We start from the raw sequence: 25,901 nt of genomic DNA, 5'->3' as shown, positions 1-25,901 counted from the left end.
TTAGAAAATGTCCTGTGAAGTCTTTGTTGCTGTAGTTTCAGCTCATACTGTGCTCCTCTGCTGCAGCAACAAGCCAACCTTATCCCAGGCTTGAACTTGAACGCGCTGGGCATCTTCTCCTCTGGCCTGCCGGTGCTGCCCCCTGCTGCTGGACCACGTGGTGCTGTGCCCCCTGTGGCACCAACAGGATACAACCCATTTTTAGTGAGCTTTTTTGTTGTTGTTGTTGTTCTGTTTTTTTTTTTTTTTTCCATTTTGACTTGATAAAACAATTAGTTTCACAATGCATGGGGAAAAAAAAAACCCACGTGTGTCAGGCTCCTTCCTGTCTGCTCTCATACACAATTTCAAACATGCAGAATTCCCCCGTTCTTCTCAAGAGATGAGTCAGTTGGTCTGTTAAAACAAAAGTCTCTACTCATGGCCTCAGCGAGTGTGAGAACGTTTTCTAGTGCTCCCTTGTCATGAAAGTTAGTGCGTGACTCAACCAAAATTTATTTATGCCCTGAATTCCCCCTAATAAGAGCTGAGCATGTGTGAGTGAGCACTATCTGATCAGTCTGCTTCCCTTTCAGAGTCACTCTTCACATCTCAGTGGCCTGTACGGGGTTCCTCCAGCAAGTGCCATCCCCCACCAGCACTCAGTATGTCCTCTATGATCTGCCCTTCAGCTAGTGTTGCCTTGGTGACTACTTGGTCTTGCTTGAAAATATTTTAGAACAGTAGACGGCAATTTAAACATGGATGCACCGGAACTTAGGTTATCAAACGCTGAGGAAAAACCGGCAAGTGTCCATAGGAGGATGGAGTCATTCCCCTCCTCAAATCTAGAACATTGTTTGAAGAGAGAAAGAGACTATACGACTAATAGATCCGAAAGACATAAACAGACCGTACCATCACCCATTCACAAGAACACCGCAAATATTTCTGTATGGGAACGTTTTAGCCCAGAGTTTTCCTGTGGCTCATAAAAATTCACTTCATAAACCTCAAGTACACGAGTGTTACCATGCTAAGAAAACAAAAACATAGGGCAACCGTTGGCCCAAAAGGAAATATTCCATTCAGAGGCAGCCAAAGAGGGATGTTTACCCAAAGCAAAAACCCTCAAAGAGAGCCCAATTTAGCTTTCCTTGCATGTGGTATAATCGTTTTCAGCTGCTCTTTAAGCACCTGACAAGTTAAATCAAGTGTTTTCAGTCCTGGCATGTGTGCCATCTTCAGTCGTAGAGTTGAGCTGAAGTGTAGTAAAGCATTGTTTGTCCATGTGGTTGTTTATTTCCAGGCTCCAGAACAGGAGGTTGTCTACCTCTTTATTCCAACTCAGGCAGTCGGAGCTCTGATCGGCAAGAAGGGCCAGCACATCAAACAACTCGCCCACTTCGCTGGAGCTTCCATCAAGGTGGGTCGGCCTGCGTCAGTGAAGAGCTGACTCCACTGAGAAGAGGAAAGAGGCGGTCAAACCATCTCTGTCATCGGCATGTAGGGCCGAGTTCTCCAACACAAGAGTGCATCATGTTTGTCAAAGCCTCGCATTCAGCGTTACGGTAAAGCTGAGGAGTTGGCAGTGAGTGGAGGCTGAGTCAGGGGCCACAGAGGGCCACATTAGTTAATCGTGGTCAGTCTGGAGAGGTGGGGTCTCACAGCATCATGTAAGGTTTGTTCCATCTCATTGCGTGAGTAAAAAAAAAAAGCACTATAAAACAAAGTCCCCTTCAAAAAGGCTCCTGTAGGTTTTGTGTGAAATCAAAATGCCTGAATTGGTGGTATTAAAGGTTGTTTTGGTTTTTATCAGGGTCACACATCTCAGAACTGTCCCCCCCCCCCCCCCCCCATCCACCTCTACTCTGTGTGCGTGTCTTAGCTGAAGGTCCACCATACCTCACTTTGTCATCTCAAACTGGTTGCTGGGAAGTGGAGTTTTAACCCCATCAGTGCTGACTTGCTAGCGACCTGAATGCTTTTGTCACGGATCTCAGGCTGTACAAATGTTCCATACAACAAACATTTACTCCTACATGGAAGATATAAGCTATGTTAATGGCCAATGTATGATAATAACTACAGGTAAATGTCATGTTTCAATAATACTTTTGACAAGATAAACACAAAAAATGCCATTCATATGGGAAAAACCTCAGTCATAATTGATTTAGATCACCATTCTCTCAACTTATTGTGTTCATTTGGTTGTAAAATGTCCAAACTAAACCAAACAACTTGTAAAGAAGGTAGGCTTTGTTTTTTGTGGGTTTTTTAAATGCCATCACGGATACTTGTTTTTCTCCATGGTAAGAAAAATGAGACGATTCCTGTTTGCCCTTGAGTTCATCACAAAGCTACAATGTTGTTGTATTCATCCTCTCCACCTGAAAGAAGGAAGCTTCATTCAGCTGTGAGTCACAGAGTTCAGGCGGGGAGGGTCTGGGTTGAGAAAGGCCCAGAGTGGAGGGCGGAGTGATAAATGGAAGGGAAAGTGGGAGAAAGAAAAGAAATGAAGGGACTAAATGTTAGCCAAAAATAAAGACAGGCCTCTACGAGTACCACACCTATGTGCTTGCATATATAAATGACTGAGTCATTTATATACCTGAGTTCATGCTTAATTAACGTGACTATGAACATATATTGATTACAAAAATCCATAATTCCTTCAGGAACAAAAAATTCTACATTATTTCTGATGTTGTGTTCATAAAACTGGGTTGTATTTTCATTGTTTTATTTACCTGTAGGAATTCTTCATCTTCTCAAATGAAGTAACAGTTAAAAGCATCAGACGACCACCGAGCAAGATCTTTGTCTTTTAACATTTTCCTCTCATTTGTCTGTATAATCCATGTGTGTGTGTGTGTGTGTGTGTGTGTGTGTGTGTGTGTGTGTGTCTCAGATCGCTCCAGCTGAGAGCCCAGATGTTACTGAGAGGATGGTGATTATTACTGGAACCCCAGAGGCTCAGTTTAAGGTAAAAACACTATCAATGTCTGCTAGAAGATTCACTTTAAAATGGCACTGTTCTGCGCTGAAATCGTCCTTTTGGAATTACTGCTCAAAATCAAGAAATCCTTCATTGTGTATTGACGTAAACAGGAGTGGATCACTGTGTGTTCCCATCTTCCCCAGTCTCTCCTTGCCTCATACCCTCTTCTGTTTTCCAGGCCCAAGGTCGGATATTTGGAAAGCTGAAAGAGGAGAATTTCTTCTCAGCCAAGGAGGAGGTCAAACTGGAGACGCATATAAAGGTTCCCTCAACTGCAGCCGGCAGGGTCATTGGTAAAGGCGGTAAGACGGTGAGTTAATGCATGAATTTTTTCTTTTTAGTCAGAGTTGTTGTTATTACTCTTCAGGACCATCTCCCGTATTCTCCATTTTAGAGCTGTATCCTTGATTGCATAAAGGGTTCGATTTGACAGATTACCAAAGTTAATTTTCTTTTACAGAGTGTTGCCAGCAGCAGGTTTAATTCAGTGAGAGCTGATGACTTCGGCTCTGATTTGTTCTGCAGGTGAATGAGCTGCAGAACCTGACGAGTGCTGAGGTCATCGTACCGCGGGACCAAACTCCAGATGAGAACGATGAGGTCTTTGTGAAAATCAGTGGGCATTTCTTTGCCAGCCAGGTACGCCACGCAGGGTCAAAAGCTCTGCGAACGCACAGGTGTTGTCAGTCAGTTGTTGGTGATGAGATTAACAACGTTTTTCTTTCATTTCAGAGTTCATTGTTGGGGCCATCTTTGTGCATTGTGGCATGTTTTTGTTTAATTTGTGGTTCTGTGTTCTTGTTGGCTGCTGAAGAGCTTTGGTTGCTGACTGGCTGACAGGTGTTAGAGGATAGACCCACCCAGCGTTGCTTTGATCATCATGGAAATCCAGAGCTTTTCTATTCTAATTGTGTATCTGCTTGTGTGCTGGCTGGTATCTGGCTGGCTGACAAAACAATACTTCATCAAGACACACGAGGAGTTAACAGCTGTGCAACACTGGCGCTGGGGTGAACTTTGTTCGGTTATGAAAGAGACAAACCTGCCATCCTCAGGAAAGGTGCTAAGCTACTGAGGTCACATGTCAGAAGAATCGTCTTCATCAGCATCCAGCAAAACTCAGCTGCCCATACTGATATGGCTGCAAGCTACAGGAGATGCATATTAGCTGAGTTGAATTTGCCTTGAATGACAGTTTTGATGCTTAAAGGATCTTCACTGTTCTTCAGATCTGTCTTGAAACATCAGTCGGACACTGCTGATTCAAAGATACCCTCCTCTCCCTCCTCTCCCTCCTCTCTCTCTCCGGTAGAGGACAAAGTCTCTTGTCTTCCTCCCGGGAAAAAAAATGATTGTAACATTTATCCGAAGCTAATATTAGACAAACCAATTCTATTTATAGTGTAGTTTCTCTTTCCCTCTGCGTCAGGAGCATGTGGCCTGTCAGATATTAGACTTCTACTGCCAGATTTAGAGGGATCAACACATTTTTCTTTTGTGTTCAGGGAAGGGGAAAGTGAATTTGAAATAAAGAAAAATATTGTGAAAATGATTTGAACACTTGTACATAAACATTAGAACAGTTTAGTGTCGTCGATGGGGAGTGTGTATTTTGTTCTCCCCTTGCTTGCATTGAAAGCTTAAGTATATTAAGTTTGTATAAATATGCGACAGTGGATTTGAACTTTAACATTCAATTCGTGTTCAAATAGACATCGGTTAGGTTGGTGAGTTGAGTGTTTGGTAAAAACCACAGACACCAGAAAAGCGATTTAATCAGCCTATCTGATTCAGTGGGGAATGTTCAAATTTAAGTAGAGGTTGCCATGACGCAATCAAAATGATCTTCGCGCTCGCTATTTTTGTGTCATTTTTTTATATAATGACACTTCTCCTAAAAAGTGCATTTTGCCTTTCAAATACTCACAGATACGTGTTGATACCACAGAACTTTTTTCCTGCATCACTTCTTAGTGACTCCAGAATGGAGAAAGTTCCAGTCATGTATATTTAGCTTGAAGCTAATAGCGACTGAAGGCTAACAACAGCTGGCTAAAAACATCTGCTTACAAATTCTCAAGTGCATCGTCCAGTATCGTCCCTGTTCGTCCTGTGTGTGTTAATCACCGTCTCACCCGCGTGTGTGTCCCACAGACTGCACAAAGGAAGATCCGGGAGATCATTCAGCAGGTCAAACAGCAGGAACAGAAGCACCATCAAGGCGCCGCCGTATCACCGCACCACTCTAAGTGACCAGCAGAGTGGCTCCAGCGGGCGCCAGCCAATGAATGTAGCCCTCCCAAACGGACTGAGACCTACCCTGACAAAGGCCAAGGCCAAGGGGGACATGCAGGGCAGACCAGCAGCACCGGGATCAAAACCAAAGAACTTCACTAAAGGGGGGAAACAAGTGAGAGCCAAAGGCTGTGGGCATTGTGTGCACTGCCAGCCCTGTGAGAGCAGATAGAGCAGGAGTACTGATATACTTGCAAAAAACAAAAAACAAAAAAAACCCAACAACAAAAAAAACCACACAGAAAAAAACACAGAAAAAATCTACAAGAATGGTGGAAATGGCAGAGGATTTGTGTCTTCACAGTTGAAAATGGGAACTAGTGTGTCACCCCGCATAACGTTATCTCTTTAGTTGGACTAACATAGGCCTAACATGGAAGACAAAGCTACCGTATTAACACTATGTGCGACCTAGTGATTCATATTTGGGGTTAGAACAAGAGCGAGTCACAGCGGAGAGTTTGAGATGCAAGCTGAAATTTCCTTAGCAGTATTAATGCAGGTTAGAAAAGTATATTGATATACAGTATGTGCTGTTATTTTTCTATCACAATAACAGTTAAGACTTGGAGTAGTTTTTTGATATTTTACCTCCACATATTGATGGGGCTGCCGCATAAAGCAGTTCCCTTTTGCTCCTATTTTAGGTCACTGAAATCAAAAAGTACACCCCACCACCCCACCCCCCATTATTAGTGAATGTGTTTTTGTAACAAGCCTGTGTGTGTGCCAACGCAAAAGATAACGTCCCTTTGAAATGTTTCTCCCCATTCACATCTGATGCTACATATTTTTTATTTCTTCCTTTTTTTTTCCTGCTATCCCTTTCTCATCACTCTCTCTCATCGATCATCATGTTTACTTTTAATAGGATAAAAATATTTGTCATCAAGAAACACCTATTTTTTTTTTCCGATATCGCCTTTTGATAACTGACTGCCACTTGTGCTCGTTAAAATGCAGCAGAGGGATTTTTTTTAACGAATATCACTCTCCCATGTTGGACAGTAGATCGTGTCTACAGGCATGCTTGTTGTCCTGGTAATGGAAAAAAAATATCTTTATGAAAAACGATAATTGTGTACCTTCGCTTGTCAGGCGACCAGTCAATTTGAATGTGCACTGCCACACGCTCGGCCTTATGAGGACGTCATGAGGGCCACATGTGAGGGTCCCTGTGTGATGATGGGTGCACTTATGGAGTGGCAGTGAGGAAAAAATTAGGGATGGGGTTAGTAGGGTTTTCTTGGAGGGGTGGGGGGGGGTGGGTTGGGTTTGAGGGGAGGGGGGCACTGTATGTCCTGTGGTGCACACACAACCGCAAACGTGACCGCAGCCGCGTTTGGCTTTAACCCTCTCTTGTCAGGGAGCTTTCTAAAACGGCATGACAGCTGTGAATGTACGATATGCAGCCTTTTTAGAAAAATCACCCCTGCCTTGTCCAGCAGGCCAGGCCAGCAACACAGACACGCAGATTGTCATTCTCACTCTTTTCTTTTGTTGTTGTTGATGTTGTTGTTGTTGTTTCGGCGAGCTGGCTGCGTGAGTACGCTGGACACGCAGGTCCTGGTGTCCTCTCGTGCTTTACTTTGGAGACCATGGAAGCTTGTTGCCTTATTTTGTCACCCGTCACTCATCAGCTTCATCTTCCAGACGCAAGGTTATTGCCAATACGCACAGCTTCCCCCACGTGTGTGTATGTGTGTGTGTATGCATGTGTGTGTATGTGTGTGAGAGAGTGTGTGTGTGTGTATATATATTATAAAAAGAGAGTAATATTTATGAATCTATTTTTTTCCTATTTTGTGATGAGAGCTATTGATAAGAAACAAAAGAAAACAAAGTCCTTTTCTTTTTTTCCTCAGTGGGACACTGCCATATTATTTTGAAGGGAAGTGTTTATTTTCTTGAAAACTAGACTATGAATATTAATATAAAGAAAACCTGAAAAAATGGGAGAACAGTAAAGTGAACCATGGCGTTAACTTTGGTCAGGATGTAAACAGTGCGCATGTCAGTATTGTGATCTACCTCAGGCTTCAGGGTACCTCAGTCCAATCTTTCATTTCCCCTTTTTCCACATTTTGTATGCCTTGTTAACTGATCATTTTGAGCGTTTTTAATTTTCTTTTTTAATGAAAAAAAAAAAAGAACAAGAGAAGAGATACACTCTAAAAACTCTTCAGGTCCAGCCGACAAGTGAAACTTTGTAAACCGTAGTCAACTATGTTGGACTGTCTTCGCCTGGACGCCACACGACCTCTTAATGATACACGTCAAAGGATTTCCAAATCTTTTTTTTTTTTTTTCTCGCTCGAACGGAATAAAGAGCAGGATCTAAGGGGTACTGCCCGAAGTGGTTCTGAATGAAGATGTTGTGTACTGATTTCACCATCAAAGGAAGACAAAAACATGAATCCGATGATAGAAACTAACCAACTGTACCTCCTGTTTTTCCCAAATGTACCTCCAGGTTTATTTGAGACTTATAACAACAACGGGGAAAAAAAAAACACAAAAAAAACCGAGAAAAAAACATGAAGTTTATTCATCTGTGAAAAAAAAAAGTTTTTTTTTTTTTTTTTTGTAACAACCCAATTTTACCAGCTCTCTTTGATAACAGCATACTCTGGGGTTGATTTGAAGAAAACACACACACACACAAAAAAAAAAAAAAAAGCTGCAAAAATACACTGACAGGACTCTTGGTGTGAAACCCTCGTCTTCTGTGTAGAATGTAGGAACAACTCTAGTCGATGAAACGTCACTGTGTACGACGAGATAACTGTATATCTGTAAACATGTACAATAGAGTCACACTTAAATGCATCGTCTCTCTAACACCAGTCTGCACCTGTGATGTGAGAGACGGCGGGAGACCTTTTGAGCCTCCTTCTAAATGCTTTCTTTCACCGATCTGTCAGTTGAGAATTTTTTTTTTTTCCTGTTTTGTTTTGTTGTGCTGTACATTTCAGAATTACCTCTCAGAATCAAAGGCTGACTTTAGTTACTAAAAACAGATGTAGGGCAAAAAAGAAAAAAATATCCAACAAAAACGAAAAGATAAATAAGTAAAGATGTAGTTAGGTGTCTTCGGAGTTCTTAAACTGCCGAGAGGTGATTTTTACTCTCAGAGGGCAGGCGTCTGGATCATTTTTTGTCCCAGTGAACACAAACTAGCAGTGCTAACATAAAATACAAAGGTCTTTAGACTCACAAAATGCCTGAGGCTGTTTGAGCGAGCCTCCCCGCAACCGGTACAGAACCTTATACTGATGATAACTCACCAGACCTGATTTAATACTCGGACCTCACCCACATGAATGCAGTACGGTGCTCCTACTTGCATGCGTGACTCCTGTGGTGGTCTACCAGTAGGGCATGTCTTTGGAGAATACAGCTTTTTTTCTTTATTTTTCACAGCAGCACTGGAAATTGTAGTTGTTGTTTTTTTTTTCTCGTTTGACTGTCAGCAGTAGTTTCTAGAGCAGTTTTGAAGTTTTGCATCGAAGAGGACTCTTCTTCCTCTGCCTCTCTTGTGTTTTTGGCTCCTCAAAGTGCAGGTTTTTAATCTCTTAGCTGGTTCAGGATGTGGCGACGGCGAGCATAGCAAGTCATGAGGTGGAACATGTCACGATGATCTTTCTTTTACTTCCAAGGATTGCTGTTTCTAAGTTTTGTGGGGTGTTGCTAGTAATTAATATTCAGTACCCGAAGAACCACAATAATAACACACAGACACACACACACACACACTCACACACACACATCCATCACTGAGGCTGTATAGTGTTGTTAGTCATATCACACAGTGGTTGGATAGTTTAGGCTATTATTTTGTTTTCTGTTGATCTGGATTTCTCGTCATTTACACTGTTTTAATAATGTAGTCTGGAAACGTAGCTGGGATTCTTAGCTTTAATATTCATTCCCATTAGATCACTACCAATACTAGCTGTTAAAATTGTTGTTTTTAAGTTTTGCTAGCTAGGACTTTTGAGCAGATTTGGAAATCAAAATGACAAATACAGATTTTTTTTTTTTTTTGTCAAGCAAAAAGAGTTGACCGAGTATCCAGGTCTGAAAATAAAGCAGATAAAATTTAACCGATGAGGGTATTCAACAGCCACGGAAATATTTATGGAGCCATTATTAGGGTCTGGTCAGATGCACGCAGGACTACAGTGGCGTTTTGTTCTGTCTTGACGTAAAATGACACAAATCATTGCATGAGGCGGTTGTATTATACTGCCAACCCAGTATGTACTACACTTCACACGGTACTGGTGGTTTTTACATGGATCCTTTTATTGACTATATTTCACCATTTGAGAACTCAATCCTTTTTTTTTTTTTTCTTTTTTTTTCTTTTTTTTACTCAGTAGGTCACAACCTTTCAATTTTCCCCACAGGCCAAAAGGTCCCCAAACACCTCAAGGTAATAGGTGACTGTGCGCTGGACAGACATTCAATCCGTGTGAAATACATCTCGTGGATCCATGCCTCTCTGGTGACAGGCATACTGTGGTTTTGAGTTGTGAGTGAACTGTATTGCTGAGCAACCTGGATCTGAGCAATAAACAAAATTTGAAAGATTTTTGTGTGTGTGTGTGTTTCCTGATGTTTTATTTAATTCAAAGGTTACTAAGTTTTCACCCCCTGGAAATGAAGCTGTCACAATGCGTCAATAACACTTGGAGGGAGGATTCATACCATCGTGGAAATTGAAAGTTAACAACAAATGTTACTGTTAAAACTAAAGCCATCAAATTTAAGAAAAGTCCCTCAAAAATACCTGCCTATTGGAGTTTTTGTAGCTCAGCTGAAATGGACGGAAAAAAAACCCCATCTTCTGGTATTATAGATTGACTTTATCCTCACATACCCTGTTGTTACTTTCAGTTGGGTTGAAGCAGTTAAAGCTTGACATTAATTTCCTGCTTTATTTTTCATGCGGAAACTTCTCATGGAAATGTATTTGTAAGAAATGTGCTGACCCCGTGAAGAGTTCTCATTTCAAATCGACAATAATTATTTTGACACAATGGAAGGAACACGCCCAAGAAATTGAAAACAATAATTTATGCACTGTTGATGATTTAGGCCGTTTAAAAAACAACAAGACATCTATACACACACGCGCACGCGCGCACACACACACACACACACACACACACACTAAGAAGCAGAAAAGACTTGATTGCAGAGTGACCGAAAGGCTTCACACTGAACTGCACATTCCCCCACAATGAAGAATCCAGCAGATAAGATGAGACAAAGAAATACAATGAAACCTAATTAGAATTCCAACTTCTTACTCAAACACTCCTGAATATTTCATCTCCCCTCTTTAAAACTCCCAATCCTTTCATCAGTTCAGTAAACAGTTACGATTCATACTGAAGTGGCAGAATCTGATTGTCAGAATCAAACGACAATACTTTTGTACATTAAAACGGGAAAGTAATGACTCAGATTATTAGAATGAAAACAAAATATATTGAACTTACAAGTGCTTAATACAAAACAATCATCAATCATGGAGCCTCCACAGCTGCAGTCCAGCCGTATCACTGACATTCATCATTCCACACTGGAGGTAGAGGTGTATAACAGTCTGGTACTGCTTGATAAGGCACTTAAAATAAACTGTCACACACATGAAGTTCCCTTAGAGCCCTTCCCTGCTGTACATTCATACATCTGTATCCAGAGATCTTAGTACTCCATGTGCTCACGTGATGCAGCACAAAAACATTTCCTTAAAACTCCCTTTTGACTGTTTCGTTCTTCTAAATACTGCAGTCTCTTTCAACCTCCAAACGCAACAATCACTCTGATGGCGTCACGGAACACCCTGTCTCCCCCGGAACCAGCTACTGGATCTTCTTATTCACGGGGAGTCCGTTCTGGGATTGGACCTCCAGTTTGAGGCGCTGCTGGCTGTAGCGGCGGATGAGGGCGCCGGGCAGCAACGCCATGCAGGCGATGGCCAGGAGCTGAACCAGACGCTCCCAAGAGAACAAATCATCCAGAGACGACACCTCTGAGAGCATGACTCCCGTTTGGACACAGATGAAGTTGTAGGGGAGGAGGCCTGCAGGCACACACGGCGCACACGACATCAAAATTTATCAGCAGCGCAGAGAATTAGTCGGAGAATGACATGCAAGCGGGGATGTTGTGCTTCATGGGTGGCATCTTAATCCTTTTATTCCTCTCTGATTAAAAAATAAAAAAGTGACAAAATAATAAAAATAAAACGAGTTTCACCCTGAGGGAACATAAACAAACCCAGTCTTGGGGTGTGTTTTCTCTCATTTAGCCGGAGGATCTAATTATGGTAAGTGTCATATCTTTTGTACTTGCAATGCTGTGATTGCTTTAGCGGTGCTCAGAGCTGTGGGAGGTAACGCAAGTGTGAAAGAGCAGCAAATAAAAAGAGCATAAACTTGCTGCTGCTGAGGCAATAAGAGAGCACCTCAATTAGTGGGTCGCACCTTATATATTAGTGATGTTATTAAACCTCCAAATTCCTTTCAGGTTGTCATCCTTCAAAGAAAAGATATGTAGCATCGTAATATTCAGTCCGACGCAGTTCGCTATATTTTGAAAACCGAGCGAATTCTCTGCTGCTGCTGCTGGCTTACTTCCTGCCCCTTGATTACGGCTTCCGTCAAAAATAAACCGGCACCAATACTTTCCCCGAAGCAGGGTGGAGTGACCGCGGACTGGAAACAGACTGGAACATCACGATGAGTCAAACTAACAGCAGTGGAACAGATAGAAGAGGAAAACAAATGACTTAAGTAATTAGTCATTACTACGCAGCCCATCATGACCGAGGAACCAGAGTGATTTATCTTCTTCAAATATGAAGACTGTTAACATTCGTTCGTGTGGAGAAAGCAGGGAGGTGTGGGAGGACACAGTGTTCACGAGGATGAATGTCACCTCATCGTTTACTGACGGCTTTCACAAGACTTCACTCTTGTAGTGTGTGTGCGTACCGTGCATGTGTGTGTGTGTGTGTGTATGTGTTTGCGCAAGTGTGCTGCTTACCAATGAAGACCGAGCAGAAGAAGAAGGTGATGGGGATGTTTACGATGGGAGCAGACATATTCAGAAACCAGTTGGGACTCATGGGAAAGAATCTCAAGAAGAGGAGGAAGAAGAACAAACAGTCCTGGTTCTCCTCCACCTGGGAGGGAGAGAGATGGGGGGGGGGGGTGCGTTTAGATGAGACGTCAGGCTGCTTCCTGATGCAGTTATGAAATGAGAGTAATCGCTGACCTTGGTGCTGCTGTTTCGGGGGTCATAAACGCTGAACCTGTTTTCACTTTGCATATTTATTACTAATAATCATCACGCATCCTAGCGCAGTTCTCAAGTCATCAAAAATACTCATTAATCTGTGTAATTGAAGTACATACTGTAGTTTTAACTCACAGCAGCAAATAGCGCTGCAGCCTTTTCATATTCATATTCATATTCTCTCCATCAGATATTATTCACACGTCCTGGCGGGGCAGATAAATCCTGTCACGCCTTCGCTATTAATGCAAAGTGATTTTGCAACAAGCATCACAAGGTTAAGCCCTCATTGTTGTGCAGAATTTTTAAGAGGAAACATCCATAAATATTGCATGTGCAATAGTTAGCATGAGTGACAGCTGGCAGCTCGCAAGACAAATGGATTGTTTTTATGTGCCGTTGATGGAGTGTTCAGGGTCACAAACTGGAGCTGCAATAACCAATCGATCAGCCAGCTGAAAAACAGATGATCGATACATCGCTTTCTTATGTATTTATATTCATATATAGTTTATTTTGTAGACTCAATGATTTCTAATGAAACTAGTCAGCAGATTAAAACAGAATTGTCAGATGTAATCCAACTGCAAACTCATCCCAGATGGAAAAGGTGACATCAGCTTGAACGTGTGGGATTACAGTGAATTTTCCTCATGGAAATAAAAAGGAACTTCATGATAAGCTGACACTGCAGAGGAGTTGAATTAAATGAAATTTACACATTACGTTGCAAATCTGCGGATTTAGTTGCCAGCTGCTTGGCATTTTTACACATTCAATAATTTCCTTTCATGAAAACATAAAGCGATTTATCACAATACTTTATCTCTTGGGGCGGCACGGTGGTGCAGTGGTTAGCCCTGTCGCCTACAGCAAGGAGGTTCTGGGTAGAGTCCCGGCTCATACTTGGTATTTTTAAAGGAATTCAGCTCAAAACCACAGAAACATCAAAGAAATTCATTCGGATTGTCTTCTATCTATGGACCAGATCTCTACATTCTGATTCTGTGTGTTCTTTTTGCAAGCCAGGGTACCTTCCTCTGTAGCTTGGACACTTTATCAGGAAAGAGGTTTACAATGTAGCGTTTTCCAAAGGCCAGAGACAGCAGGTAGCACATGGTGGAGCCGACAGTGGTGAGGACACACGCCAGCAGCAGTCCTTCATAGAGTCCAAATATGGCTCCCGCTAAAATGTTCTGAGCAAGGAGAAGTCTGTGTTACAAGACATGAAAATATCTGGTCGTCGTCGTCGTCATCATCATCATCAGCAGCAGCAGCCAGTGTGGCGTGCGTGCAGCGTGTTTAAACGTTAGATTAAGCTGATTATTAACGCATACTAAGCGTCTTCTAGTTTGCCACCGTACCAGGAAGGAGGATCCAGGGATGGCGAAGGACTGCTTGTAGAGGTAGGCGCTGCAGAAGAGTAGCAGCACGTATCCGGTGTGCTCGGTCTTGTAAAACTGCAACAGCTCGGCCAGCTCCCTCAGCTCCTCCAGGTCTGACGGGAACTTCAACCTGCCACCACCACAACACTCAGGTTAGGACTGTTGCCATGACAGCGAGGGGGCGGCGGCTTTTCAATAACCAACAATCTGCTGTCAAATACACGAAAAACAAGAAGACAATAGCAAAATTAATTCAAGCACAATTATATTTGTAATTTCAATTTTTTTAAATTTTCATTTCAAAGCTGCAGTCAATAAAAAAGCTAGCTTATTTGTGACTGGTTTTAATTAATTTCAGTTTATAAATGGTCAGGAAACAATTTCTATAACAACATAGTTGATATTCTCCAATTAATTGGTTGACAGATTTAAAGTTCAAAACTCAAAGAGGCTCTGTTTGCAATACCGTATTTTTCAGAATAAAAGACCACCCTGGTTACAAGACAGCCCCATTTTTTTTCACATGTATTTCCAAAAAGCCCCTCTGTCTTATATTAAGAACAATACGATATATAATAATGGTCGTCACCATGGATGTAACTCCAGTTCTATGAGTAAAGGTGGATTTGTGATTGGTCCATGTGAGGGTGGGGGTCCACCTCAGCACCTAAGAAATCTCTTTGCACCCAAAACAGGTCAGTCTGACGGCACAAACCCAAGAAGCAGACCAGTGGTAGAGGGCCATGTGGTGAGGGTCTCCCACCACACTCAAGTCCAACCAGCTGACCAGGACACTGAGCCAACCGTCATGCTCTTAAGGTATGCCAGACAGTCTCGCACATCCAAGAAATGAGCCCTTTTAAAGACAGAGAGGCCCCGAGTCCACCATGACAGATGAACAGTCACACAACCTAATGAACAAGCACCCCCCGCCCCCCACCAGAGTAATGAGGCTGCAGGGGTCCTGGCATCAATCCATGGTTACCGTTGAAGCAGATGGGAAGGACATGAGGGCCCAGCTGCTCCTAAAAAAATCATCCAAACTCTTCTAGCAGGTCCGCCATTATTCACAGGACTGGGCCAAAAGAGGAGCCTCTGAACAGAGGAGGAGCAGCTGGTGTGGGCCATGTTCCTTGAGGGTGGTCAAGCTCGACCAAAAGTGTCTGTGTCCCACTCGTGTGCATGGATGCACCAGCCGGCACCAGCATCATGCACATCTGATGTCCTCAGGCATCGTATCGGTCCAGTCATTGGTCATTCTGTCCAGGAAGCCAGCGGAAACCCAACATCACATGACTACCTGCGCTGTGACCATGCAGTGACGGAGGGAGAACACAAATGTCTCTCTGTCCCTCTCGTTGTTGAGCGATGACCAACTGCTCGGACGGATGGGTGGTGAGTGCAGGAGGCAGAGCTCTCTTACAGTCTACAACTGTCAGTGAACAATAAGTATAGGCCACGTCCAAAACTGAAAATCTATTTTTGTTTGTGCAAATCTGAAAAAAAAGATTGTTTTTTTCATTTTTGGTCTTTGACTCATGCAAATCAGATGTGTGCTGACCCTGGAAAGACCATCACCAGATCTCACAGTGACAGTTCTATTTGTTACAGTTTTCATTGTTAAATGCATTAATAACCTTTTCTGTTCCATTAATTACTAACCAAAGTCAGGTGTTAAACCATAAATAAAATAAGAAATGTAACAGCATTCCCGGAGTTCTTGTAATGGAGGATTCCAAACAAGATAGCCTGATATATCCAGAAAACTGACAATAACTCAGTTGCTACTACATGCTAGCATGAGCACGCCAGTCGTTACAGCAGAACGAATTGCACTTTATATCCATGGCCTTTATATCTGAAGTATAGGCTACTGTAGTCTAGGTAGTCTGTGCTAACATGCTACGACCATTCACCTGCTGGGCTCTTCCGGGGTCTCACTGGGCTCTTTGGCTTCAGCATGTTCGGTGTCAGCAGCTGGCTGAGACGGTCGTGGTGGTCCCGGAGGCAGGTAGAGGGACAGCGAATACAGGTACAAGCTGGCTGCGACAACGACAACGATTAGTCCTACAAGTGATCGCATAGTCCACACTGTGTTGTTAGCCAGCCACGCAAATGAATGGTTCCCTTCTTAGACGTCTCAGCTGGGAGACATAGACAAGGGGGCAACGCGAGAGTGACGTCACGTCCCCTTTCGATACACTCGACATGTTTGTAATATTTCCTTCTACTTTTGCTGACGGTGGTGGACATTTTGATCTTAACACAATACCATGCCATGAACAATTAATTACAAATGAATAACAATGTGACAATGATTTACCTCGACATGTATTTTTCCCATTTCCGTGCGCCGGCAGAGGGCGCTAATGCTTCTAGTGGGTATGAGTTGAACAGATTCGAAGACGACGAAGAAGACTGAGTGAGGCTGTAACAACATGACGCGGCCGCGGCGGTTGAAATGTGGTGCTGGCAGTAAAAAAACAGTGAAGTAACAAAGTTCAAACTGCAGATACTAGAAGTTTAGTGGCTTATGTCGTAAGTGATTGACAATATGGCTCATTATTGTCGTGTTTCTAAGTCTGTAGGCTTGATTTCTCTCCAAAATCCTCCGGTCAACGCACTCGGGTGAGCTAAAAACGTAGACTACATATTAACCTTGAGAAGTTTTGTTCTTTCGTGGTTAAAATTGTGTCCTTCATTAAGGGCTTGAAAACTTAACATGAACATTTCACGACATTTTCAACTTTTTTAGTCATTTATCCAAGCCTCATTTTGAAGTATTGGAATGACGATACTTTTGAAATATTGTGTTCTGCAATAGTTTGAAGGAGTTTGAAATAATTAAGGCTCTATAAAAGTATATGAGAGAATGTTGTGTTCATGAAGTGAATATGAAGTTTGGATAACGCCAGAACAAAATATTTAATTGAAAATTATGGAGCTCTTGAATTTACAAGAACAATTTCACAGACTTTTTAGCCTGAGGGTGGTGTTAGGAGAGGGTGCCGAGACCAGGTTCACCTCAGGGCTCCTCAGATATTATCTTGTTTACATATTAGTTAACTGAAACCTCAGGGTTTTTTCCCTTCATAACTTGTTCTGAAGAATTTTAATTGACAGTGGTGCATTCACAATACACATTTACCTCACAAAGTTGCCCCCCCCCCCCCCCCCACACACACACACGCACGCACATACACAAAGTCCACTCTTCAGACATTAAACAATAACCTGTGTTTCTGTTAAACAGTGCAGCAGTGAGACAGGGCATATTTGACGCAGTGGGAAAAGCTCTTGGTGACCCAGAGGTGAAGTCTGTTGTCATCTGTGGACAGAATGGAATATTCTGTGGGGGTATGGACATTTATTTTAACTATGAATTTATGTTCTATAGATTTTGGGGATACAGTTAATGCTGCAAGAAATCTTAAGACATTTCAGTCAAAGAAGAAAAGTAGGATAATACAGCATTGTTTCACAGTAATTGAATATTTTATTGAATTACAAATGCATTTGTGTAGCATTTGACGAGAATGAAGGAATATGTATACAAGCTTTACTGGATGTTTTTTTTTTAAGAATTGCTATTTGGGTAACAGCAGTTTTCAAATCACAAGAAGACAGTTTGCTAAAGGTGGATTCTTGGTCATAATTACATTTTTAATTCAATATTGTGTCGCTGCAGAGGGGACCTGCCTGCATATCTGCAGAAAAGTCAAGCCATTATCATTTTATTCAGGTTTTCAATATAAATGAGAATAATGATGTAAAACATGACCATTCTCTCTGCTATCACATATCATAGTGCAATTGTAATATCACTTAAAATGATTACAATAAGTTATTTTTTCAGAATTGTGCAGCCCCAGTAGAAAGAGTAAAAGGGGAGTCTTACTATAGAGATGAACATATTCATTTCTATTTCCTCAACCAGATCATCAATTTGAGTTTGTGTAACAGGAGCCGACATCAAGGAGTTTGGGACTGCCATGACTGGACCTCCGCTGGTACCCATGATCCACGCCATAGAAGCTGCAGACAAGCCAGTGGTAGCGGCCATTGAGGGGAGCGCTTTAGGTGGAGGCCTGGAGCTGGCGCTTGGATGTCACTATCGAATCGCTCACTGCAAAGTTAGTTAGAGTTTCTTTGTTGGTCAAATGTCTAAAGTCACTAGTTGCATAAGTGATGTTGTGTGACCATTGCTTTGTCTACCTAAACTATACTGACTAGTTTACCAGTAAAAGAAAGGCAACTTTGTTTATAACCGGACTGCCACACATATTTGATGTAATCTGATTTCTCAAACTCATGAATGCTGTATCTGTGAAAGTCATGCAAACTATTCAACACACTTCGCCCTCTTCAGGCCAGACTGGGGCTCCCAGAGGTGACTCTGGGTCTGCTACCAGGTGCAGGAGGGACCCAACGTTTGCCAAGGCTCACTGGGATCCAGGCTGCCTTGGATCTCATCACCACAGGTACCAAAGACAGATTGCCTGATTGCTACAAAGAGGATAAAACTTTTGAAAATACTAAATGTGCCAAACAGATCACAGCATATCATCAATACATGTGAGGTAATCTTTGGGCATTTAAGTTTATTCATATAGAGTGTTGTTGCTTTTTATTTTTCTGAAAATAAATCATTTAATTTGTCCTGTCAACTGTTTTAGTATGTAAACCTTCACAACTGCACAGCTGCTCATATCAAGACTTTTAGTTTAATCAGCTGACCAGCAGGGGTCAGCGTGTGTTTAGTTTTGCAATGGCAACTACCGCTGAAACAATTCATCATTGTTTCTTGTCACTTAAAGAATCTTTCATACATCTATGCAGATTCTTTTCTAAAACATTGTCTGTGGTGTTTGATAAAGAATAATTTGATGAAGGACGGAATCAAACAGGGTATATAATTGCTGCATAGAATTTGTCTGAACCACCAAGCCTCCTAGATGCCACTTCTTTCTCAGCAGATGATTTAAAATCTCACTCGTATGGAATGTCATGGCTTTCTTCTATTCTGCAGGCCGCCATGTCACTGCTGCTGAGGCGCTGAAACTTGGAATTGTGGATCAAGTCGTTGATCGAAACACTGTGGACGCAGCAGTGGAGCTTGCACTTAGAGTTGCTGGTAAGGCAAGAAGAGAGTTTTTGTGTCCCAGTGGAAGGAAATCATCTCACTCCTCACTATTTTAAAAATTAAGTCAGTGAAAGGTGAGAAATCCCCCTCTCTAAAGCAGTTATTTTGGGCAGATCCCACATTGAGAATGAACTGTGGACATGTAGGTCATAGAAGTCAAGGACAGAATGCGTCAGCCAGTTCTTCCACAACTGAAGCCATAAATGTTTTATCGTTCTGTCAGATGTGCTCTGATGTCTTCACTGCTTTTGCTGTATTATTCAGAAGGGCGAAAAGGGACAAACATTCTTGGAATATTAAAAATGGGCCCTCACCAGTCATTTAGTTTGCCCTGGCTTTTTTGAAACTGACTCATTTAGCCTTTAAATGGATTGGCTAAGTGTGCTGTGTCCCTGCAGTTTGGAGGATTTCTTTCTAACCAGTGGAGATTTGCTGCATAGTGAAGGTACTGAGAGACAATGCCATGCCTAACCCTAACCCTCATGAATGAAAAATAAAATGTTTCTTACGTTCATTTGTGCACTTAAATCACATTTATGTAATTTTGGCACTCTTTCTTGAAAAAAGTCAAAGGACAACCCCTTCCTGCTGTCTGGAGCAAGCTACATCCAGCAGTAGGGATAGCAAATGATAAGATTTTATTTATTTATACCATTTTGATTTTTCTTGATCAATTTTCATCGTAAAGGAAAGAGAGGATCTGCACAGATTTTCAACCATAATAACGTTCCTGAGTCTGAACCCCTGTGGATAAAGGGTGGCAATGTCTGCCTATAACGTCTGAACGTGATCAAATGAATTACTTTGCTCCTTTTCTATTCCCTTTTCACGACATAGACGCATCACATCATTGTCCCGAAAGGACCTACTGGCACTGATAAAAGGAACTGATGAGCTCAGAGGCAAACAATGAGGATTCTCAGAGATTCTTTAAAGATTTTAGTTCCCATCCTTTGCTAGCATCCTCTTCTCTTAGTTCAACATTAATACTATAAACTTGGGCAAATTGTTAGCATTGCCTGGCCCTCAGATTTCCCCCAAAAAATCAATTCTCAGCTTAAAATCCCACTGATTACCAAGTTATCTTTCATTGGTTTCAATCACTAAAAATGGACTGGATATTTTCTTTTCAGGGCACACAGAGTCAGGCTAGCTGCCCGTACGCTATGCTGTCCTCTGGCTGAGGCTTGATATTTACTGCACTAATATAAAACGTAATCTATTTTCTCATCCATTGTGTGGATTTCCCAAAATAAAAGGTTCCCTTAAGTGTTAAGAGTATTTTAACTTGAATTGAGTATCAATACACACACCAGCCACCCTGGTACTCCCAGGGTAAGTTGTACATTGTTCGTGAGGAGGACGAATGTTGGAGTAACACCAGAATTGAACATGAGGGTTTCTCTACTATACAGCGGGACACTTGTTTTTGAAGTTATTATCTTTCGTTGCCAAATTTCTTGGCATTGACCAAAGCTCTTAATTTGGTTTGAAACTGTAATGTACCTTCTGCCATCTCACCACACCGGCCAACTGAAACAACTGTGCGTCTCTAGGATTTTTGTTTGTGTGCAACATTATACAATCAAAAGATGATTGCAGGCTTATGATTTTACAATTTCTTTTCCACACACAAGAAGCCTGCCAAGAGGACTTGGAGTGGGTGAGACCGTAAGCGTTGTTAGTAAATCTGAGGCTTAAGAGTGAGTCAGACAGAGAAGCCCACAGCATGCAAGATGGAGATTTGAGTAGATGGAAGTGAAATATGCAGAGATTTCGATGGATACTCCAGTCATGAGCCGATTGACAGGGTTATTAAATGGGGGCAGGAAGTGTGGGCTCCATTTACATACCTCATTGAGATAAACGGCTGGTGAGTCAACCAGCACAGAAATCAGTTTGTCCAAAAAAAAAGCAACTATTTGTACATTTAAATTGATGCACGTGTCTCTTGCACGCTCCCACACATGCACAGATTGAAGTCTCTTGCTGGTGATGAGATTAACTCTTTTACCACTGTAGTTGCAACATCTGCCCGTTACATCTGTCAGGACGACCAGGCTTCCGTCTAGCTGGAGGACAAATCCATCGAAACGGCTCAACCATTTACAGATTAATCGCTGAATATAATGCCATCCTAAAGTATCTTGTAATCATATTGCACTGCGGCTCAGGACGCCTCAATGTGAACATGTATGTGTATATTTATATAACTGGAGTTGACCTTAGATGATCTGAGTCATTTATTCTTCACGCTTGTTGTATTGATACTGATTTAATTCTATTAGACACACTTGTTTGTTATTGGGCTAAGTGGAGACTGTGGATCGGATTCGGCTGCTGTGCCTTTAATCTTTGCCATGGTGACCCAGTTTCTGGCTCAGGCCCACAACTGAATGTAATTCAGAGTAGCTGTGAAGGATTTTGACTACTGTCTCATGTAATCACGCCAGAGGAGACAAGAATGTGAATTAAGATGATTTTTTAACGAGATTTTTTTTCAGTGACCATCTCCACTGTCATTTACCTCCAAGCTTGATTTACTGCAGATACGAAGTCCTGTGTTGCAGAGGATTTAGGCTCAAATATTAAATCTTCTCACGTAGTTTCATCTGGAAATGTTCTTCGGTATTGTACGATTGCCCACAGGCCCGAGAATCACAGAAATTCAATTTCCCCCCCTATGCACTCTCAGAGTCAGGATTTGAGCAACTATTTTGCCCAGGACCAAAAGATCAGTGTTATTCAAGGTGAACTGGCAGAGTCCCTCCAATTACCTTGGAAATGGCCTGTCAAATCACTCCAGTGGTAGAAGCTAAGGGAGTAACCAGTGAATGAGTGGATGCGGGTTCCTGAAAACCAATTATACCTCGACTGAACGGCAACTGACAAACTGAGGACAGTTGGAAGCCTTCTTTAGTTTTTAAGAGGGGAAAAAAAAAGATTGTCAGTCCAAGGTATATATTTTTTACTTCAAGGCTAAAGTGTCTCCATCTTCTGGCAGTGACAGTTATTACAAACAGCTGTAGATAACATGCAGAGCCCATCTTTGCTCTTGCTACTGTAGGATGGGGGATTAATTGAGCAACATTCCACCAATTCGTTTCACCATCAGAATTCTATCCACTCGGTCTGAAAAGATTTAGAAAGTCTAGAGGAGCTCCACAATAAAACTATTTATCCACACTCAAGTTAGCAGAGGGCTATCTGTAAGGAGGTCTGGGGTATGTATCCTCCCAGCAGAGTAGGAATGTCTCCCCACATTGAGTCTAATCAGAATTTTATGAACTCTTTTGAAAAGGGCTTGGACATGTGAGACTCTTAATTTATATGAAAATATGAGGCACTATAGGTACAGGTTGCATGACCACTAAACCTGTGGATTCCCTTTTTTTCATGTTTCTGTTGCAGGTCAGTCACTGGATTCCCGCCGTGTGAGCACCCAACCATGTCCACACCCCTCTGATTTGGGTGCTCTGTTTGAGAGTATGATGCAGAAGGTACGCAAGAGTTCCCGCGGAGCCATAGCACCAATTGCTTGTGTCCAGGCATTGCAGGCAGCTGCCACTCTGCCCTACACTCAGGGCATGGAGCGGGAGAAAGAACTGATGGCCACTCTGTTCACCTCCGGCCAGGCCCGTGCTCTGCAGTACTGTTTTTTTGCACAGAGAGTCGTTGGTAGGTGGAGTATGCCTGATGGAGCCCGCTGGGACACAAGCAAGCCCAGTCCTATCCATAAAGCCGCCGTCATCGGTAAGAGCTTCATCTACCATTTGTTTGTTTTAATGAACACAAGAATATTGACTCGAGCTATCAGTGTGAAAGTCATGTTGCCTATGGTAACAAAGCCCTCATTTACGGATAAGCCAGATATAAGTGGATGAACTCTCCTCCCTGCAGGGTGAAGTGGATCTATGACAGTCTGGATATGTGAAGCTCAGCAGATTGTGCATTAAAATTGCAAGCTTTGAAGAAACCTTATGCAACAACTATTTGCAGTCTAGTGTTGTGCATAATATTGTACAAGAGAATTTTCTGTGATTTGACAGCAAATTTGTGTTGGTGGTAAATGAAGTGATTTTCATTTATGCCAGACTGAAGCAATTTTTTTCTTACTTTGATTAAGTGTATGTTTGTGTTTTTCAAGGTCTTGGCACAATGGGCAGAGGCATAACAGTTTCCCTTGCTCAGATGGGGTTGTCTGTGGTGGCGGTGGAGATGCAGGAGAAGCAACTGATGGAGGCAAAACAGGTAATTTCAGCCATGTTGGAGCGGGGGGCCAAAAGACGGGGGGTGGATCCTGTACTCCACCTAGTTTCTTACAGCCTGAATCTCCAGGCTGTAGCAGATGTTGACCTGGTCATCGAGGCTGTGTTTGAGGACATGTCCTTGAAAGAAAAGGTCTTCCAGCAATTGTCTGCAGTTTGTAAACCAAGCACCTTCCTTTGCACCAACACATCTGGACTAGACATCGACCACCTGGCCTCTCAAACCAGCCGTCCAGGGCTGGTGGTCGGGATGCATTTCTTTGCCCCGGCCCACGTTATGAAGCTGCTTGAGGTTGTTTATGGGCCGCGCTCCTCTCCTGAGGCTGTGGCTACTGCCATGGATCTTGGAAAGAAAATGGGCAAAGTCAGCGTTGCCGTTGGTAACTGTCGAGGCTTTGTAGGAAACCGCATGCTGAAACCCTACTTGGACCAAGCGTTTTTCCTGTTGGAGGAGGGAGCCACACCTGAGTTGGTTGATCGTGCTCTGGAGGAGTTTGGTTTTGCCATGGGTGTGTTCAGAATGTCTGACCTCTCTGGCCTTGACGTGGGCTGGAGAGTTAGGAAGGGAGATGGTCTGGCACAGACTGGTGGGGCGTTGGGACAACCTGCTAGAGTTCGTCAAGGCCGCAGATACAGTCCCCTGGGAGACCTGCTCTGTGAGCAGGGTCGGTTTGGTCAGAAAACTGGCCGAGGATGGTACCAATATGACAAACCCGGCGGTCGAGCAGCCATCCCTGACCCTTGGTTACACACCTTTCTGGAGGAATACCGAGCCCGGTATGGCCTGGTGGCACGGCCTATAGACCACCAGGAGGTGCTGGAGCGCTGCATCTATTCCCTGATCAATGAGGGCTTCCGAATCCTGGAGGAAGGAATCGCTGCGAGACCTGAAGATATCGATGTCATCTATGTGTTTGGCTACGGCTGGCCCAGGCACCGTGGAGGGCCCATGTTCTACGCTAGCATGGTGGGGCTAGCAAAGGTCCTTGAAAGGCTGGAGCACTACCACCAGGCGCACCCCGATGTGCCTTACCTGCAACCCTGCAGCCTGCTCAGAAGGCTGGTGGCTAGCGGAAGCCCACCCATCCCCCGGTGGAGGGAAGTCATCAAAAAAGTCCACAGTCAGCTTTAAATCGACAATACTTTAATATCATATCATTCTCACATCCTCTGAATGAAGGAATTGAGTGCACCAACAATGCACTAAACCTAATTAATACACAGTATATCATGTGCGATTTTATCTTTGGTGATTTATAGGAGGCTGCTATATTCTCATTATAAACACTACAGCTGAAAAATCAATCCCATGTTAGTTCTTAATGTTTGTAAATGGGGTCAACAGAATACTACAAACAATAGTCCAGTGTTACACAAACTGCTCCAAACCTCATCTAAGTACTCCAGTGAGCTGAATAAAGGTTCTGTCACCTGGTCAGATCATCCTAAGAGGATATCTGCTCCTTCTCCCTCACTGAAACATCCGGAAACTGTCATTTTCAAATGTGTGTAACTGCTTCTTATTTCACTCAAAAAAAAAAAAAAAAAATCATGCTCAGGGTTTTTGCCCTGGAGACTTCAAGTTTCCATAACAACCGGCTTTAAACTAAATACGATGTCACTAATCTTGCTAGTACATTTGTAAGACCAAAATAAATGAAAAATAACCAAAAAATAACAGAGGATTTAAACATAACAAAGACTGGCTTTTAGTGCAGGTAGAGCTGAAACAATGGCCTGATTATACAAAAAACTGTGATGATTTTCTACTTTTCTGTTTCATATTATTACAAATGGAATGTCTTTGAATCGTGGCTCCTTTTGTGAGGTGGTAGGCATCTAAACCCAATGATAACATTACAAAGATAATGTGACAATAAACCTCCAGACCAGCTTGAGTGGACGGTGATTGTGCTCACTGATCTGATGTGTAAGTGAGGGCAGCACAAAGAGGCGGCCGTGCGGTCAGGAACAGCTATTGTGATTCTGTGGTTGATTCCGCCCGTTGATTGCAATAAAATGAGCTGACACCCGCTGATGGGAAAATGTAGCAACCCTGATCTATGCTAAGACCCAGGTAAACAACCTGCAGGTTAAATTGAATAACAATTTAATATTTGTAACCATTTCACACATTCTGATTCCAATGGTTTTAAAAATGTGTTACCTATTTTAAAATCATGTATAATCTCATTTATATACCTCATCAAGATTTGGGGGGGGGGGGGTGTAATTGTCTCAATAAAGATCAGCACGTTATCTACCTTCACTAGCGTTTTCGTTTGCTTTGTTATTCCAACCCTCAGGATATTTAAGCAGAGAAACATTCGCCTCCGGAGGCGTAAAAGGGAAGTCTGCTCTTCATATCGAGTCTCGAGTTTCAGCTGTTCTGCTGAATCAGCTGCAGAGGTGACAGCGAGCTGAGGGAGACACACAGCTCTAAACTCCTTTTGTATAAACCAATGGCTCATCCCCATCTAAATCTCACGCCCACAGCTGAACAGATGTTGGGG

At 42.6% G+C, this 25,901-nt stretch overlaps 3 protein-coding genes across 6 annotated transcripts in view; 2 read left to right on the top strand and 1 right to left on the bottom strand.

Moving 5' to 3' along the window:
- igf2bp2a (insulin-like growth factor 2 mRNA binding protein 2a) overlaps window positions 1–6,513 on the top strand; it is a 57,481-nt gene extending 50,968 nt beyond the window's left edge. The window contains exons 10-16 of one of the 2 annotated variants that reach the window (XM_086221183.1): window positions 67–204; window positions 576–644; window positions 1,289–1,405; window positions 2,894–2,968; window positions 3,162–3,293; window positions 3,509–3,622; window positions 5,138–6,513. In XM_086221183.1, coding sequence (XP_086077309.1) covers window positions 67–204; window positions 576–644; window positions 1,289–1,405; window positions 2,894–2,968; window positions 3,162–3,293; window positions 3,509–3,622; window positions 5,138–5,236 — 744 coding nt within the window. In that variant the 3' untranslated portion in view covers window positions 5,237–6,513. The remainder of the gene's footprint in view (window positions 1–66; window positions 205–575; window positions 645–1,288; window positions 1,406–2,893; window positions 2,969–3,161; window positions 3,294–3,508; window positions 3,623–5,137) is intronic. The other variant, XM_086221184.1, reaches the window with a different exon arrangement.
- A 3,829-nt stretch (window positions 6,514–10,342) lies between these two features.
- Window positions 10,343–16,214, bottom strand: tmem41aa (transmembrane protein 41aa). The gene is made up of 5 exons (XM_086220012.1): window positions 15,894–16,214; window positions 13,957–14,107; window positions 13,627–13,788; window positions 12,341–12,479; window positions 10,343–11,375 (listed from the first exon to the last, which is right to left on the bottom strand). The coding sequence occupies exons 1-5, from the start codon at window positions 16,058–16,060 to the stop codon at window positions 11,155–11,157; spliced, it is 840 nt and encodes a 279-aa protein (XP_086076138.1). The 5' UTR covers window positions 16,061–16,214; the 3' UTR covers window positions 10,343–11,154.
- A 170-nt stretch (window positions 16,215–16,384) lies between these two features.
- Window positions 16,385–25,610, top strand: ehhadh (enoyl-CoA, hydratase/3-hydroxyacyl CoA dehydrogenase). 3 transcript variants are annotated; one of them, XM_086220009.1, is made up of 8 exons: window positions 16,385–16,463; window positions 16,559–16,605; window positions 17,231–17,334; window positions 17,941–18,110; window positions 18,347–18,458; window positions 19,007–19,111; window positions 22,532–22,873; window positions 23,268–25,610. In XM_086220009.1, exons 1-8 carry the CDS (start codon window positions 16,416–16,418, stop codon window positions 24,518–24,520), a joined length of 2,181 nt encoding a protein of 726 aa, XP_086076135.1. In that variant the 5' UTR covers window positions 16,385–16,415; the 3' UTR covers window positions 24,521–25,610. The 3 variants fall into 3 exon arrangements, with proteins under 3 accessions (XP_086076135.1, XP_086076137.1, XP_086076136.1); XM_086220011.1 differs by having other exon boundaries at window positions 16,390–16,605; window positions 17,236–17,334; XM_086220010.1 differs by having other exon boundaries at window positions 16,390–16,605.
- Window positions 25,611–25,901: the final 291 nt, after the last annotated feature.

Source organism: Aulostomus chinensis, chromosome 12 (genome assembly GCF_037954235.1).
Source record: "Aulostomus chinensis isolate RoL2024-O1b breed Wild chromosome 12, RoL_Achi_v1.0, whole genome shotgun sequence".
In the NCBI taxonomy this organism is placed as follows: Eukaryota; Metazoa; Chordata; class Actinopteri; order Syngnathiformes; family Aulostomidae; genus Aulostomus; species Aulostomus chinensis.
The sequence above is the reverse complement of the archived record's forward strand: the minus strand, read 5'-3'. Positions and strand labels throughout refer to the sequence as shown.